Source organism: Rhinoraja longicauda, chromosome 14 (assembly GCF_053455715.1).
Source record: "Rhinoraja longicauda isolate Sanriku21f chromosome 14, sRhiLon1.1, whole genome shotgun sequence".
Classification (NCBI taxonomy): Eukaryota; Metazoa; Chordata; class Chondrichthyes; order Rajiformes; family Arhynchobatidae; genus Rhinoraja; species Rhinoraja longicauda.
In genome coordinates this window covers 33,903,304-33,920,983 of record NC_135966.1, presented here as the reverse complement: position 1 = coordinate 33,920,983, position 17,680 = coordinate 33,903,304, and the positions used below count along the sequence as shown (strand labels likewise).

At 43.0% G+C, this 17,680-nt stretch overlaps 1 protein-coding gene and 1 pseudogene across 1 annotated transcript; both read right to left on the bottom strand.

The window, feature by feature from the left end:
• Window positions 1-1,911: 1,911 nt before the first annotated feature.
• LOC144599908 (protocadherin gamma-A5 pseudogene) lies at window positions 1,912-5,308 on the bottom strand (annotated as a pseudogene).
• A 9,305-nt stretch (window positions 5,309-14,613) lies between these two features.
• On the bottom strand, window positions 14,614-17,121 carry LOC144599765 (protocadherin-10-like). Its single transcript, XM_078411002.1, has one exon. The coding sequence runs from the start codon at window positions 17,119-17,121 to the stop codon at window positions 14,725-14,727; it is 2,397 nt and encodes a 798-aa protein (XP_078267128.1). The 3' UTR covers window positions 14,614-14,724.
• Between the last annotated feature and the right edge of the window lie 559 nt (window positions 17,122-17,680).

Below are 17,680 nucleotides of genomic sequence, written 5' to 3'. Positions count from 1 at the left end.
TAAAATGCAAGCGTGACGTGTGAAACGTCGGAAGCTGGAATCTCAAGCAAAACATAAAATGCTGGAGGGACTCAAAGAGTCAGGTAGCCTTTCTGGAGGCAATGGAAAGAAGACGTTTTGGGTTGGGGTTCTTCGTCAGACTGATTGACTTCTGTTGAAGTCCGTAGCACACTAACTGTTATAACATAGATAGACGGAGTCGGATGATATGTGTTAGAAAATGAGCATAGCATTGGCAGATGGAATTTAATCCCGATTAGTGCAAGATGACGGGACGCACCATAGGTATATGAAATATATAGGAAATTATAGGGTATGATCGATATAAATGAATAGAGAGACACGGGGGAGCATGTCCATATTTGCCTAAGCATTGCGACACGGATGCGTAGGATGATAAACTCATGTGACATGCTTCCCTTTCAGAGGTCTGTCATAGGATATAATAATTGATCTATTACAAGTTTACAAACCACTGCTTTGACCGCACTTGTATTGTGCGCGGTTCCGTTGGCCACAATTTAGAACATATGCGATTGAACTCAAGCGACTTGAGAGATACATGCCTTTGCCTTGTTTAACGGCTTTGGCTGTGGCGAAGACTGAATAGGCTCGGCTTGTTTTGCCTTGAAGCCACGGAAGTCGTTGGGTAATCTGACAGATGGAGATATGACCGTGAGAGGCATAGCGAGGGCTAAGTTTTCTTTTTGCCACGGTGGGTGTATCAAATATGAGGCCATAGATTTAGTTTAGATTAGTTTAAAGATACAACGTGGAAATAGGCACAGGCCCACCATTGATCACCTGTTCACACTAGTTCTGCTCTGCCAACACAACAGAGATAATTTATCATGGCAGATTAACATACACGCACGTATATCTTTGGGATGCAGAAGGATAGATGAGTACTCGGGGGACACCAATCCGTTCACAGGGAGAACATGCAGGCTCCGCACAGAAAGCACCTGAAGTCAGGATCGAACGTGGATCTCTGGCGCTGTGAGGTAGTAGCTCCACCAGCTGCGTCATTGTACCTAATATCAGTATGAGGGACACTAGTTTGAAATTAGATTTAAAATGAACTGGTTTAGGAAGATATTGATTGACAATGATGAAGCGCATAGCCCAAAGAGATAATGGAATCAGGCGGCATTTAGACAGACACAGGCAGTCGCAGATGAGAACAATGTAGTCATAAAGTGAGCATATAGGATGGGTGTTTAAGGGCAGAAATGTTGTCGATTTAGTGCACATAAGGGCCAAGTTTTACGTTGTGCATACCTATGATACTATAATTAACTATTTGTGGTCGACCTCTCAGAAGTCCCTAGTTAAAATGTCCATGGGTGTCACAGTCTGTCCTGTTCACTCACCTGCCAGCCACGCCCACCACGTTAAGCCAACTCCCCTCACCGGTTCACTCACCTGCTCCAGATCACCAATCAAGCCAACATATAAACCCTTCCTGCACACACACTCTTTGCCAGATTGTTCTTAGCCCTCATGCAAGACTCTCCAGCATTCTCTCTTGGACTGATTTCCCGTTGCCGACCCTGCCTGCTCCCGACGTTCATGCCTCGTCGTAGCCCTGGTGAACGCCTCAGTCTTCTGTCCCCGACCACGAGCAGGTAGAAATAAAGCTCATTCTAAAACTACTTCCTTGGTTCCGTATGCTGCATTTGGGTCGACCTGCGGTCCGTTACAATGGGCGCACCACCGCTGCTGTAAGAAATGCCCTAAGCCCCTTAAAGAGAGATATCCAGAAATCAGCAATAGATTCTGTCTTTTCTGTAGGCAGAAATAAGTCTAGAAATAATATCCATTGGCCTATACAATGCACAGAGAAGTAGTGCCGTCCAGTGAGACGAAATAAGTAGATAAAAAAAGAAACAAAGTTCACTACTGTTATATTATTTTTATCATATTATATATATTTTAAGCGAAGATTGATATTCTTCATTAGTACATGTGTCAAATGTTATGGGGAGAAGACAAGAGGTTAGGGTTGAGAGCGAAAGATAGACCAGCCGTGATTGTATGGCGGAGTAGACTTGATATGCCGAATGGCCTAATTCTGCTCCTACAATATATGAACTTATGAACTAGAGTCACAGTCACAAAGCGTGAAACTAACTATTCGACCGTTCGTGGCTGCGCCGACAAACATGCACCTATCTACGTTAAGCGTAGTTTCTTACACGCATCACCAATCCTTAAACCCCATCGATAATCTTGGCAGCAAATAAACATGAAACAAGTTATTGTTAGCCTACCAACCACCAAGTCATTAACGTGTGGATGGAAACCAGACCCCATGAGGTTACAGGAAGAACTTGAGTATTCCACAGAGACAGAACAGAAGGAGAGTATTGAAATCGGGTATCTAAAGTTGTGAGGCAGCATTGATAACTACTGCTCAACTATACCGCCGGAGCTGTGAGCCAGATCTTGTCAGATTCCACAAAAGCTCAGTATATCAAACCTTGCAATAATAGGGGGCAACATAAATGTCAATCACTTAATCGTAAGCAATATGGAAATCGAAGTTTAACAATTGTCACAAAGTTACTGCTAAAAACTAAGAGAGTTGTTTATGAGTACATCACTCTTGGCCCGCTTCATTTAATTGGATGATTATTGGATTTTCTGTTGATCAACAGTTGCATATTTAAAATCTTCAAGATACCTTTTGCCAACTTCAGCAAACATAATTGCTTTAGTTTTTCTTTTAAATTTAAGAAAGCTCAATTATAGGCGTTACTTTATCCAAACACAGAAACTGCATCGGCCAACATATCTAGAAATCCTACAGTGAACATTCTTGTGCGTTCCATGGAATTTGAAATGCGAATACACCTAAAATATAAGGAAACTGACTTTGAGAATTATTTTCTCAAATCACGAGCATTGAAATCATCCAGAGGCAAGGTGGGATGGGGCGTTTTTAAAAATAAGAAATCACTCCTGGATGAATCAGGGGAGAGCGCAACTGTATAATTATACGATTCCCGAACAGGCAGTGTCTGCCCAGCAGCATAACTTAATACTGGTTTTGGGACAGCTCTGCGATGAAAGTCGGCAGCTGAATTGTCACCGGCGTAACAACAGATTCTGGAACTGTATCCATACACATTGCTATCTTGTCTACACTTCAGAATAACGAGCAAGACTATTATCAATAGAAATATACAAGATGTTGCTCCCAAACCCATGATTAACATAAAGTTTACATCTGAAAAATAAACCGGATCGATTGGCTTATTTGTTAGTTCAGAGAAGTTTTCCGTAGCGTTGGGCAGGAATGCAAGAAGAATTGTGGCTGTACTTGACAGACTGGGTTGCCCGTTATCCTTCACCAGAATTACAAGTCTATGTTGAAGTTTATCTTGATCCTTAACATTTCGAGAGATTCTGATTTCTCCAGAGGGAAACCCCACACTAAACAATGTGCGATCTGTCGCTTCCAAAAGTTGGTAGGAAAGGCGTGCATTCTGCCCAGAATCTGCATCAGTTGCAACTACCCTGTACACTAAGAGTCCCGGATAAGCTGACTGGGTTGCAATCTGTGTCACTTTTGAACTGTTCCAATTTGAAGGCGAGACAATAACCGGAGTATTGTCGTTTTGGTCCAAGATTACGACATTCACAGTAGCAGTGTTGCTCATTGAAGGAGATCCAGCATCAGAAGCTTGAACTTGGAACTGGAAATTCTTCAATTTTTCATAGTCAAAGGAGCGTAGTGCGTAAATACATCCAGTTTCCGAGTTAACGGTAATCGTACCAGGCAAAGAAACATCTTCAGTTAAACTCTCCAGAAGTGAATAAGACACCTCGTTATTCTTGTCCAAATCAGGATCCAAAGCTGTAACAGTAAATATAGATCCGCCTGGTGGGTTGTTTTCCATCAGGAACACACTGTACGGCGATTGTGTAAACATCGGCATATTATCATTTATATCTGATACGGAAATTAACAACGTTTTGTTTCTTGAAAGAGATGGTAGTCCTGTGTCCCATGCCGCTATAGAAATATTATACAACGGAGTACTTTCTCGGTCCAGTGCACCGTTAATTATCAACTTAAATTGGCTGTTCAAAGACTTCTGAAGTTTAAACGGGATATTGGTAGGAATTCGACAACGTACCTGCCCATTCTCGCCAGAATCACGATCCATAACACTTATTATAGCGACTACGGTCCCGATGGCATCATCTTCACGAACATTGCTGGATACCGAGGTCAGCCTTATTTCCGGAGCGTTATCATTAATGTCAGTTAATCCAATAATAATTGTGGCGCGCCTACCTAATGACGGTACCCCTTTGTCAACTGCCTGCACCTCAAACTCGTAAATATTTTTTCCTTCATAGTCCAGTGGACCCTTCACAAAAATCTGTCCAGTTTCAGAGTCTAAAGTGAACAACTCTCGAATATTTTCAGAAACATGGTTACTGAATGAGTATTTTACTTCACCATTCGCTCCTTCGTCCAAATCGGTAGCATGTATCGTGGTTACCAAGCTACCTGAATGCGCATTCTCTACAACATTAACCCTATATATGTGATGCACAAATACTGGCGCATTATCATTGACATCCAGGACAGTGATTACAATTTCCGCTGTACCAGACCTCGGAGGGATTCCACCGTCAATGGCCGTCAATATTAAATGCAATGTCGACTGCTTCTCACGGTCTAAGGGTTTTTCTAGCAACAACTCTGCAATTTTATCGTCTGCTTTCTGTTGCTTCAGACCGAAGTGCATATTTGAGCTAATTTTGTATGAGGTGACTGCATTTGTTCCCAAATCTGCATCGTGCGCTCTCTCAAGAGCAAGGAGAGTGCCTATTGAGGTTAATTCAGAGATATATAAACGGTACTTATCTTCCGTGAATCTCGGCGCGTTATCATTTATGTCCAATATCTCCACGTTAACACGATGTACCTCCAATGGATTTTCTAAAGATGCATCATAAGAAACAGAACAAGTCCAGCTATCGCTGCAAAGAGTATCCCTGTCGATTCGCTCTTTCACAGCCAATATGCCGTTATGTGTGTTTACCTTCAATAACTGAATCGTGTCATCTGAGACCAGTCTGAATTTTCGTGCGGTCATTTCTCGAATGCTTAGGCCTAAATCCTCAGCGATATTTCCAACGAAGGCACCGAGCTCCAGCTCCTCAGGAATGGAGTACCGAATTTGTCCGCAAACAAGGTGCAAGACGCACACAAGATGAAGAAAAGACAATTTGTGGCGGAGTTCTGTCACCATTGTTCTGGGTTAGATTAATGAAATTATCCCAGAATTTTCACGAGTCGTTCGCTTAAATCTGGATCTTAGTAGAAGTAAGTAAGTACAAAATTCTGGTCACAAAACTCTGGGTATTACATTTATATTCAATAAAACTCGCACCGAGATTTTCTGTGCAGCATAGCGCAGCGATATCACCCGACAGCTTTTGCCTTCCCCTCGCTTCTCTTCCGAGTTCAACAATGCTGGGGGAGGGGGAGGTAGATCTCTCTCTACGCCTGAGCGTCTTATTGGTAGACAGCGACACAAAGAGTCCTTACCCATTATTGCACCAGACATTTCTTAAAGCTGTACTGCATTCACATCACTGCGTTTAATGGTGCGTAAATAAAATTCTTCCGAGTGATGGATGCGACGGTATTATACATCGTTGTTTACCTGAATATTTTTACCGTTTGCAACTATTCGTGCAAAAGCAATAAGTTAATTCTAAATATAACCGTCATTCGAGTTACCACGGCAACGGCATTGCGTTTTAGGCTAAATCACAATGTTAAAATTTTCTTTCATGGCTATTGAAAGTATCAATGCCGGATCAATTTCGAGATTCTCCGACTAGCGTAACTCTGTGTTATTTTACCTACTTTTTTCATATTCTGCCTGCCATGTTATTGGATATCCCTTGATGATCATTTGTCACCGATTGTCAATTGTTAAACATGCCTCTGTAATCGCTGCAATACCACAGCCATTTACATCTACGTTTGCTTATTTAATGCATCTCATTGTGAACACTCTTCACTTTCAGACACAAAGCGCCGCTCTTTTTAAAATCGTTATATACTTTGCAATATGAACCTGTTCATTTCTTGCTAAAACATCATTCTATTTTTCTTTTTTTTAAATTCCCCGGCATTCGTTTTCAGTTCCCTTCATCTTCTTCAGTGCTTTGGCCAGGTTTTCTTCTCGGTTTGCTCTCCCTAACATCACTCCAAGATGTTGCCATGCAGTGCCCTCCATAATATTTTGGACAAAGACCCATCATTTATTTATTTGCTTCGGACTCCACAATTTGAGGTTTGTAATAGAAAAAATCATACGTGGTTAAAGTGCACATTGTCAGATTTTAATAAAGGCCATTTCTATACATTTTGGTTTCACCATGTAGAAATTACAGCAGTATTTATACATAGCCCCCCATTTCAGGGCACCATAATGTTTGGGACCCAGCATTGTCATGTAAATGAAAGTAGTCATATTTAGTATTTTGTTGCATATCCTTTGCATGCAATGACTGCTGGAAGTTTGCGATTCATGGACACTGGGCGGCACGGACTTGGAGGGCCGAAAAGGCCTGTTTCCGGCTGTATATATATGATGATGACATCACCAGTTGCTGAGTGTCTTATCTGGTGATGCTCTGACAGACCTGTATTGCAGCCATCTTCAGCTTATGCTTGTTTTGGGGGCTAGTCCCATTCAGTTTTTTCTTCAGCATATAAAAGACATGCTCAATTAGGTTCAGATCGGGTTGACCACTCAAGAATTGACCATTTTTTAGCTTTGATGCTTTGCAGTACGTTTGGGATCATTGTCTTGCTGTAAAATGAACCGCCGGCCAATGAGTTTTGAGGCATTTGTTTGAACGTGAGCAGATAGGACGCGTCTATACACTTCAGAATTCATTATGCTACTGCCAGCAGCAGTTGTATCATCAATGATGATAAGTGAGCCAGCTCCTTCAGCAGCCAGACATGTCTAGGCCATCACACCCCCACCACTATGTTTCACACATGAGGTGGTATGCTTTGAATCTTGGGCAGTTCCTTCTCTCCTCCATACTTTGCTCTTGCCGTCACTCTAATATATTCATTCCAGAACTTCTTGGCAAACGGTAACCTGGCCATCCTATTTTTGCGGCTAACCAGTGGTTTGCATCTTGCAGTGTAGCCTCTGTATTTCTGTTCACGAAGCCTTCTGCGGACAGTGGTCATTGATAAATTCACAATTGACTCCTGAAGAGTGTTTCTGATCTGTCAGACAGGTGTTTGGGGATTTTTCTTTATTATAGAGAAATTTCTTCTGTCATCAGCTGTGGAGGTCTTCTTTGGCCTGCCAGTCCCTTTGTGATTAGTATACTCGCCAGTGCTCTCTTTCTTCTTAATTATGTTCCAATCAGTTGATTTGGGTAAGGCCAAGGGTTCACTGATGTCTCTAACAGTTGTATTCTTGGTTCTCAGTTTCATAACGGCTTTGTTGACTTTCATTGGCACAATTTTGATCCTCATGCTGATAAACAGCAATAAATGTTTCCAAAGGTGATGGACAGACTGGAGGAAAGAATAGGTGCTAAGGGCTCTCTTATACCTGCATGAAGGAGGCAATTAAACACACCGAGCAATTACAAACACCTGTGTAGCCATGTGTTCCAAACATTATGGTGCTCAAGCTGATATATACTTATTGCGCAAATTTGGAGATTTGTGTACCTTCGTACATGATAGCACCTTCAGTACTTCTTCGACGGTAACACTGACTGCTCTCAAGAGACTTCCAGTGACTGCACGAATTCCTCCGTCGCACTGTCTTTCTCCACGTTAAATACAGTGGAAAGACTCATTGAGGACCTTGCCCATCTCCTGTGGCTCCATACGGAGATGACCGCTTTAATTCCTGAGAGGTCCCACTTTCTCTCTAGTTACCCTTTCCCCCCTTATGCATTAAAAAAATCTTTTGGGATTGTCCTTAATGCTACCCGCCAGAGCTATCTCCTGGCACCTTTTTGCCCTTCTGATTTCCTTTTTCAGTTTACTGCTTAGTTCCCGAAACTCCTCCAGGGATGCGCTTGATCCCAGCTGCCTATACCTGTCCCATGCACCCTTCTTGTTTTTGACAAATGCCTCGATTCCCTCGTCAGCCAAGCTTCCTTACGTTTGCTTGCTTTGCCCTTCACTCTAACAGGGACGCACATATCCTGAGCTTTTGTCAGCACACTTTTAAAAAACATCCCACTTGGCTGATGTTTCGTTCCCCTCAAATAACCTGCTCCAGTCAACTTGAGCGAGACCTTCTCTCATACCCTCAAACTTGGCTTTACCCCAGTTGAGCATTTTAACACGTGGCCCCCCTCTGTCCCTATCCATGAATATCTTAAACCTAATCGAACTGTGGTCACTGGTCCCAAAAGGCACTTCCACAAACACTTCATTAAATGGCCCTGCCCAATCACCCAAGACTAGATCCAGTGTTAAATACTCACGTGATTGGGAAGAGCAACTGGGGTAAAGCAATGCAAGCCCTCTGCTCTTTTTCCCTCACATCAGTCTCTCTTGAAGCTCGAGTACCCCGGATCATTGAGCTGCCAGCTCCCTTAACCAGGTTTCAGTCATGGCTACAACATCCCAGTCGCTCGTACCTATCCATGCCATAAGCCCATCTGCCTTATCCGTCAGTTCCCTTGCATTGAAATATGTGCAGTTTAAACCAACCCTCCTTTCTCGCTCTCCGCCTTTCACCTGATATTCTGTCCTCTAACCTTTCCCTCACCACCCTCCATACCAACTTCCAATCTCTCACCTGCCTCTGTCCTGTAAGAGATCCCACCCCCCTGCCAATCTAGATTAAACCCACCAGTGTAGCATTAGCAAACCTGCCCGCCAGTATGTTGGTACCCCTCCAGTTAACGTCCCTTTTGTACAGATCACCCGTGCCCCGGAAGAAATCCCAGTGGTCCAGATACCTAAATCCCTGCCCCCTATACCAACTCCTCAACCACACATTCATTCCGCCTATCTTGCTGTTCTTTCCTTCACTAGAGCGAGGTACTGGAAGCGAACCAGAGATAACTATCATGGAGGTCCTTCTTTTCAGCCATTTACCTAATTCCTTAAACTCGTGTTGCAGAACCTCCTTCGTCTTGCTACGGTCCTAACTATATCATTTGTGCCAACATGCACAACAACCTCCGGATGCTCCCCCTCCCTCTCTAGAACGCCGTGCAGCCTCTCCGAGACGTCAAGGACCCTGGCACCAAGGAGGCAGCACACCATCCCGGAGTCTCGCCTGTTTCATCTTTGCCTCCAATCTCCAAGCAGCTGTCCAATCAGTTTCAATTGTGCTCTCACTCCACCAAACGAAAATAAAATCTAAGAAGAATATATTGCTTAAATTCGAATCAGAGGACGAAGACATACTGAGGTACAGATGGATTTAATTCGACATATGAATTGCTTCCCTGCCGAGCAAAGCAGTTATTTCTATCTCATGCACTTCCCCACAATCATGCCCATTATTTTCAACCCAAACTCCATAGGTGACGCAATATGCCCCACTGTTAGTGAATTGCAGTCAGCATATAATCGCTCATTGGGTAAATTGTTTTCCCAACATTCCCCTACCCTTGAATAGTTAGCTATACGTGGAATCTGCTATTATATTTCGTGAAGTATCTCCAATTGGATTGTGTAAGAAAATAACTGCAGATGCTGGTACAAATCGAAGGTATTTATTCACAAAATGCTGGAGTAACTCAGCAGATCACGCAGCATCTCAGGAGAGAAGGAATGGGTGACGTTTCAGGACGAGACCCTTCTTCAGACTGATGTCAGGGGGCGGGACAAAGGAAGGATATAGGTGGAGACAGGAAGATGGAGGGAGAACTGGGAAGGGGGAGGGAAGAGAGGGACAGAGGAACTATTTAAAGTTGGAGAAGTCAATGTTCATACCGCTGGGCTGCAAACTGCCCAAGCGAAATATGAGGTGCTGTTCCTCCAATTTCCGTTGGGCCTCACTATGGCACTGGAGGAGACCCAGGACAGAAAGGTCAGACGGGGAGTCGGAGGGGAAGTTGAAGTGCTCAGCCACCGGGAGATCAGGTTGGTTAAGGTGGACTGAGCGAAGGTGTTGAGCGAACCGATTGCCGAGCCTGCGTTTGGTTTTGCGATGTAAAGAAGTTGACATCTAGAGCAGCAGATACAATAGATGAAGTTGGAGGAGGTGCAGGTGAACCTCTGTTTCACCTGGAAGGACTGTTTGGGTCCTTGTATGGAGTTGAGGGGGAGGTAAAGGGACAGGTGTTGCATCTCCTGTGGTTACAGGGGAAAGTGCCCAGGGATGGGGTGGTTTGGTTAGGAAGGGACGAGTGGACCAGGGAGTTATGGAGGGAACGGTCTCTGCGGAACGCAGAAAGGGGAGGGGATGGGAAGATATGGCCACTAGTGGGGTCCCGTTGTAGGTGACGGAAATGTTGGACGATGATTTGTTGGATACGCTGGCTGATGGGGTGGAAGGTGAGAACGAGGGGGATTCTGTCCTTGTTAAGAATGGGGGGAGGGGAGCAAGAGCGGAGCTGCGGGATGCAGAAGAGACCCTAGTGAGAGCCTCATCTATAATGGAAGAGGGGAAGCCCCGTTTCCTGAATTGGATTGTCCTCTCCATAAACCTGCTATTAAATCATACACCATCCTTTTATTGAATAGAGGGAGATTTAATTTAATCCGGTGAAAACTTGACAATTAAATGTATATTCTCTGGGGCCCTTCTCGTAAATGTCGCACCATACGTAGGTCTTTTACATTCTTCCTTAAATGTGGTGTACCAGACAAGATGGCAATATCGAACGTTAAATGTGAGTGAATTATAAATAATTAAAATAACCCCTTTCTTCTTGAACCTATATACCAATCAATGTATCTCAGCATTCAGAACAGGATATAAACTAAACTATCAATGTTTTTGACACTAACAATGTGCATGCATATATCTAGGCCTTCCTTTCCTTACATTTTACATTTCTAAAACAATCTAAACTAATAACTAACTGAGAAACATAAATTTATTAAAACACACTTATTTTGACGCAAGTTGAAATGTTGCTCAGCCAGAAGTAATTAACATGTGTATACCTTAGACATCTGCTGAGTTACCCATCATGCAGGGACCATCTTCTGGCAATGCGATTCAATCTATGCAGTATCAAGAAATGGCGAAGAAGACAGGATATTGCAAAAGGCGTGGAACCAAGCCCGATCCTAGAAATAGGGCGGACGATGTCGCAAATAGTTCCTGTACTTTGGAACAAGCTGCATCTTTCGCCACGCTGTTCCCTTGTAGCTGCAATATTGCAATCTGTCCGATAATGCGGACATTTGCCAAGATATTTCGTGATAAAAAAAAACAGGGAAAATCCGATCTGGATAATTACTACTCAATGAGCTCACTCCCAATCATCACCAAACGGATGGAAAATGTCATTGACATCACTATTAAAAAAATTTACTCAATAATATCCTGACCACCGATACCCAGCATGTATCAGAACAACTAGACTGCAGTCCTCATTAGGAATTGCACCCCAAATTGGAGTTCCAGAGAAGATGTTGAACTAACGGCTCTTGACATCAAAGCATTACTGTATTGGGTGCAGTATAAAGAGCCCCCGGTAAACTGAAGTCAAGATAATCAAGGGCAAATGTTCCCGTCGTTGGAGCCAATACTTGCGTAATGTAATACGGCAATACTTGTATCAAAGGTTAATCATCCAGGTCGCTAAATCATCGAAACTCCCCGTGCGATTGTGTACATGGCCCAGGCATCTCCGGCTTCTTGACTGACAACCTTCCTTCCATTATAAAATGAAGGGTAGGTTCCCTGGCCAGTGCACAATTGTCAATTCTGGGCAATATCGCTCAATCGCTGGAACAGTATGTGCTAGCATTCCCGCAATTTCAAAATAAATTTCAAAAATGGTTGACAGAGAATTAAGCAACACTGTATTAAAAAGCATTAAAAATGTCAGGTGAACACAAAGTGCTGGAGTAACTCAGCGGGTCAGGCAAAATCTCTGGGGAAAGAGCAAATGTGCAAAATTCGGGTCGCAAGATTTCTTCAGACTGAAAGTAGGGAGGTGGGGGGGGGGCGATGTTGGGAATGAACAGCTGGAGGCAAGAAAAGTGCAGGCCCAATCTAGGCCAGGAACAAATTACCTAGGGCAGGATGGAGCCCTGGTAGACCCATTGTTGGCTCTGGGAGCTGTGATCTCAAGAGGGATACAATGTGGTGAACAGTGGAACTGCTTAAAGACGACGGTGGACGAAGAGGGCAAAGGGGAGGGGAGTTTTAGTATAGTTTACTTAAAAATTGACATTTCAACGTTCATACGACTGGTTTGGAAGCTAACCATGCGAAATACAAGGTGCTGTTCCCACTTTTTATCTTTTATAAACTTTTTCTCCAGTGCTGTTGCCTTACCTGCTGAGTTATTCCAGTATATTGTGTCTATATATTGAATGAACTAACGTCTGCAGTTCCTTGCTTCTACTAAAAAAAGGCCATCCTTAATCAGAAATCATTTAGCCATTCCTTCTCTCCAGAGATGCTGCCTGTCCTGCTGAGTTACTCCAGCATTTTGTGTCTATCATTTAGCCATTTACGTGCAACATTCAATAACAGAGACATCACGAAAATTTCCATGGGTTGACATCTAGGTGACCGCCACTGATCAGAAACATCTGGTCCAGTCACGTAAATTGCATGACTAAAAGAGCAAGCTAGCCATCCCACAACAAATGGGTGATCTACTGATGCGCTAAATCCTTTACTGTAACTAAGTTGCAAAAAGAAGTGTACAAAATCATGAGGCAAATAGATCTGACCCAGAGTATGGGATTCCAGAACCAGGGAACATAGGTCTAAGGTGAGAGGGGGAAAGATTTAATAGGAACCTGAGGGGTAACTTTTTCACACATAGGGTGGTAGGTGTATGGAACGAGCTGCCGGGTGAAGTAGTTGAGGCAGGGACCATCGCGACGCTTAAGAAACATTGAGACAGGTACATGGATGGGACAATAGTGGAGGGATATGAGGCAAACGCAGGCAGATGGGACAATTGTAGATTGGATATGTTGGTCGGTGTGAGCAAGTTGAGCCGAAGGGTTTGTTTCCACGCTGTAGGACTCTATGTCCCCATGACATCTATGACTCTTCCGCAATGAGCTGGAACAATGTCCCTGCAGGTTTCTGGATGTGCCAACAACTCTAAAAATAAATCGACATTAGAACGAAGCTTCCTACTGATTTTGTATCCTAACAATCACATTTAGCATGAATCTCTGGTACCATATTGGCCGCAGGAAGTAATACTCTAAAAATACACTGCACCTGCTTACGGACGATGACATATTTTGCAATCCAACATCGAATGATTGTGTCGATGGGGAAGAAAAGGATTGTGTCAATGAAGGAGAGATAGTGTCAGTGAGAGAGACGTGTAGCGTGTCAGTGAGAGAGATGGGGTGTGTCTGTGAGAGACAGAGATGTTGTTACAGTGAAAGATGGATTATGTCATTAAGAGATGTAGAATGTCAATAACAGAGACGTGGAGTACGTTATTGAGAGAGATAGATAGAGATAGAGAGAGAGGGAGAGAGAGAGAGAGAGAGAGAGAGAGAGAGAGAGAGAGAGAGAGAGAGAGAGAGAGAGAGAGAGAGAGAGAGAGAGAGAGAGAGAGAGAGAGAGAGAGAGAGAGAGAGAGAGAGAGAGAGAGAGAGAGAGAGAGGAGAGAGAGAGAGAGAGAGAGACGGAGACAGAGACAGCGAGAGAGAGAAAAGATAGAAAGAGAGAGTGAGAAAAAAGAAATGTATCACTGAGAGAGGGGGTTGGAGTGTGTCAGTGAATGATAGAGATGGCATCATCTAGAGCGTTGAAGGAGAGAAATAGGTTATGACAGTGGGAGGGAGATGGAGGGTGTCAGTGACAGTGAGATGGAGTGTGTCAGTGTGAGATAAGTGGAGTGTAACAACGCGAGATAGATAGAGCAAAATTGAGTGACAAAGAAATTGGAATATGTCAGTGAGAGACAGGGAGATTAGAACGTCTAATATATCTTCCCCAATTTCTAGTTCCTGTAATTATGTATCATCTCTGTATTTAGTGACACTCTTACCAAATAGTTTAGTATTAGCACCGATCCAGTAATGTGTTCAAGATATTTCTTGATCACAAAACTCTGAACCCCACTCCTCTCTCTCTCTCTCTCTCTCTCTCTCTCTCTCTCTCTCTCTCTCTCTCTCTCTCTCTCTCTAACACTCACGCACTAACGCACGCCACCCCTCTCACTGACACAATCCTCGCTCACTGTCACACCCCATCTCCCTCATTGATCAGGATCACTAGTTTTAAAAACATTTATATTGCAATGCTGTCTTCAATGTAGATTCATTCCTTTGGGATTGCTGAAAATCAGTTTGCAAGGGTTATTGAGTGAAGCTTGTCAGAATGACGATTTAAAAGTTTGCATTTGCTGACATATTCCTACTCTGCATTTATTTGCTATGTTGGTTAAGTCACCCATAGTCATTGTCATTATGCTATATAGAAAGTATTTCTGTCATATTATTTGAATCGGTGAAGCCTGGTTAGAATTGCAGGATACATAAATTTTCTAACCTACTCGCAGTACAAACCGTGATGTATGTCATTCTCTTCCGATGGTACTACGAGTATTCACGTCATTGGAATTCAAAGTAGGTTTGAGGAATAAGAAATCACATTTAGAAGATTCAGAAGATAGGCCAACTGCGTAGTGATAAGTTCCAGATATGGGAAGAGTTGGAGCAGCTCCACTATAATGTAACCCTTCACGAAGAACCGCTCTCTGATTAAAAGCATCAGTCGAGTGCCACTTTCTGCAGGGAAAGCAGCATCTGGTCTCATCCACGTTGTTGGTCCTGTTTTGCTTGCATTTTAGTAGAAGCAGCAAAATTATGATGGCAAGAAAGATAAAGCAAGTTGATCCAAATATGATGATTAAAGAAACATTCGGTCCGGAAAATTGATTAACATTCCTACGTTGGTGCAATTCTGAGGACATTTTTTCAGTAATATTCGCCAAAACTGATACAATGATTGTGGCTGTGCAAGTGAGGCGCGGCTGTCCGTTGTCCCTGACCTGAATTACCATCCTTTGATTGGTAGCGTCGTCAATCTTAAAATTTCTCACAGTCTTAATTTCCCCAGAGTGTAGTCCAATATTGAATAGGCTTTTGTCGGTGGCCTCCAAAATTTGAAAGGAAAGGCGCATATTCTGCCCTGAATCCGCATCACTTGCGATTATCTTCGTGACCAAGTATCCTGGATATAACGATTGACGAGCAATCTCCAATGATGCTGTATTGTTCCACATTAAAGGTGAAACAATCACTGGTGCATTGTCATTTCGATCCAAAATAATAACATTTACAATGGCTGTGCTGCTCAGCCTGGGGAATCCAGCATCTTGAGCTTTAACTTTGATCTTGAATTGCTTCAGGTTTTCGTAGTCAAAAGAACGCGCTGCGAAAATAATTCCACTCTTTGAGTTAATTGTAACAATATGTGTTGCTGAAACATCTTGAATCGCGCTATCGATCATCGAATACGTTAACATGCCATTCAGATCGAAATCTGCATCTAATGCAGTAACAGAAAATATGGAAGCACCAGGTCTGTTATTCTCCATTAGGAACACGTTGTATGTGGATTGGGTAAACCTCGGTGCATTATCATTTACGTCGGAAACGGTGATTAGTATATGCTTACTTGATGAAAGGGGAGGAGAACCTAAGTCCCAGGAGGAAATTGAGATGTTATAAACTGAGACCATTTCTCGATCCAAAGTATCACTCGTCACCAAATTATAGTTGCTGCTTGAACCCTTTTGAAGTTTAAATGGTATGTTTTTATCAACCCCGCACTGTACTTGCCCGTTTTCGCCAGAATCAGGATCACTTATACTGATTTCGGCTAACATTGTTCCAATTTGCGCATCTTCAGGAACCGTATTGGATGAAGACGTTACCTCTATCTCGGGTGGATTATCATTCATATCAATTAATCGAACCATAATAATAGTATGCCCTACTAGTGCGGATGGGCCTTTATCCGTAGCTTCAACACCAAGTTCATAAATATGTGCCTTTTCAAAATCTACTATTTCATCAACTCTGATCTCTCCAGTTACAGGATCTAAGTTGAACAATTCTCGAGTCGATGGTGACGTGTGGCTGGTGAAAGAATACACGAGATCACCATTTGTACCTTCGTCTAAATCAACAGCACTCACCTTCGTCACCAACGTACCCTTGGGAGTGTTTTCTCGTATGTTAGCTCTGTATAATTCATGGTCAAATACAGGGGCATTATCATTCACATCCACAACAGTGATGATAATTTGAGCAGTGCCAGTTCTCTGGGGAATCCCACCATCAATGGCCGTTAGTACAAGATAGAAGGCGGGCTGTTCTTCACGGTCCAGCAATTTTTCCAATGATAATTCGGCGATTAAGTCTCCATTACTTCTTTTCTGCACGTTGAGATCAAAGTATTCATTTGGACTAATCTGGTAAGTGCTGATAGAGTTTGTGCCCACATCCGGATCGTGCGCGCTCTCAAGTGGGAAGCGCGCTCCTGGTGCAAGTAATTCACTAATCCGTAAGGAAAATTCGCCTTTAGAAAAGCGAGGTGGATTGTCATTTACATCAATTATTTCCACGGCAACACTGTGCATTTCCGGAGGATTAATCAGCGATATTTTGTAGGCAAGGGAACAAAGAAAGTTTTTGCCACAAACCTGTTCCCTGTCAATTCGCTCACGAACAAATAAAATTCCATTCTCCAGGTTTAGAGCCAGATATGTTTTCGTGTCATCGGAAATCAGACGGAACGTTCTTGTCCACAAATCCGAAATCCCAATGTTTAAATCCTCGGCGATATTACCAATAAATGCCCCTTGCTCCAGCTCCTCTTGAATAGAGTAGCGAATTCGTCCCGCAACATGGCCCGACACAATGAGCAGAGAGATAAAATTCACCGCGCCGCTGGCTGCAGTCGCCATTGTTCTAGGATGAAATTTGCTTTATAATGAATAAAAATTGTACCAACCAGTAAGATTATTCTGTACTCCGAGTCAAATAAGTCGTACGTTCAAATAAATGCCAATGCGCCGAGACACTAAAACGCAACCAGAGTGTTATTCAGAACATGTTCTCAATGCTTAGACGTATACACAGCCATGTCTCTCTTCGATTCTCCTGCGTCTCCCTGCTAAAAGAAAGGGGTAGATCACTCAAAGCGACTCGACGTCTTATTGGTGGACAGCGACACAAAGTGTTCCGCCCAAATAACTGCAACAACTGATCTTAAAGCTGGCCTGTTCCATAAATATTTACATGCATTTTATCTACAATTGCAGACAAATAGAAACAGTTCACTGAATCAAATTCAATTGAGAGTGAATAAGATATGATACAAAAGAAAGGCAAACAGACGCTTTATACAGGATTGCACATGTACCATATGCCAATTATTAGTTGACACGATGTCATGGCCTAGGTCTTCTCAAGTGGTGCGACACGTGAAGTTTGCAAAAAAGATGAGAATGATACCCAGAAAAA

Bases quoted from the DNA above. Each gene is read 5' to 3' on its own strand.
- LOC144599765 (XM_078411002.1), bottom strand. From the start codon at position 17,121: ATGGCGACTGCAGCCAGCGGCGCGGTGAATTTTATCTCTCTGCTCATT.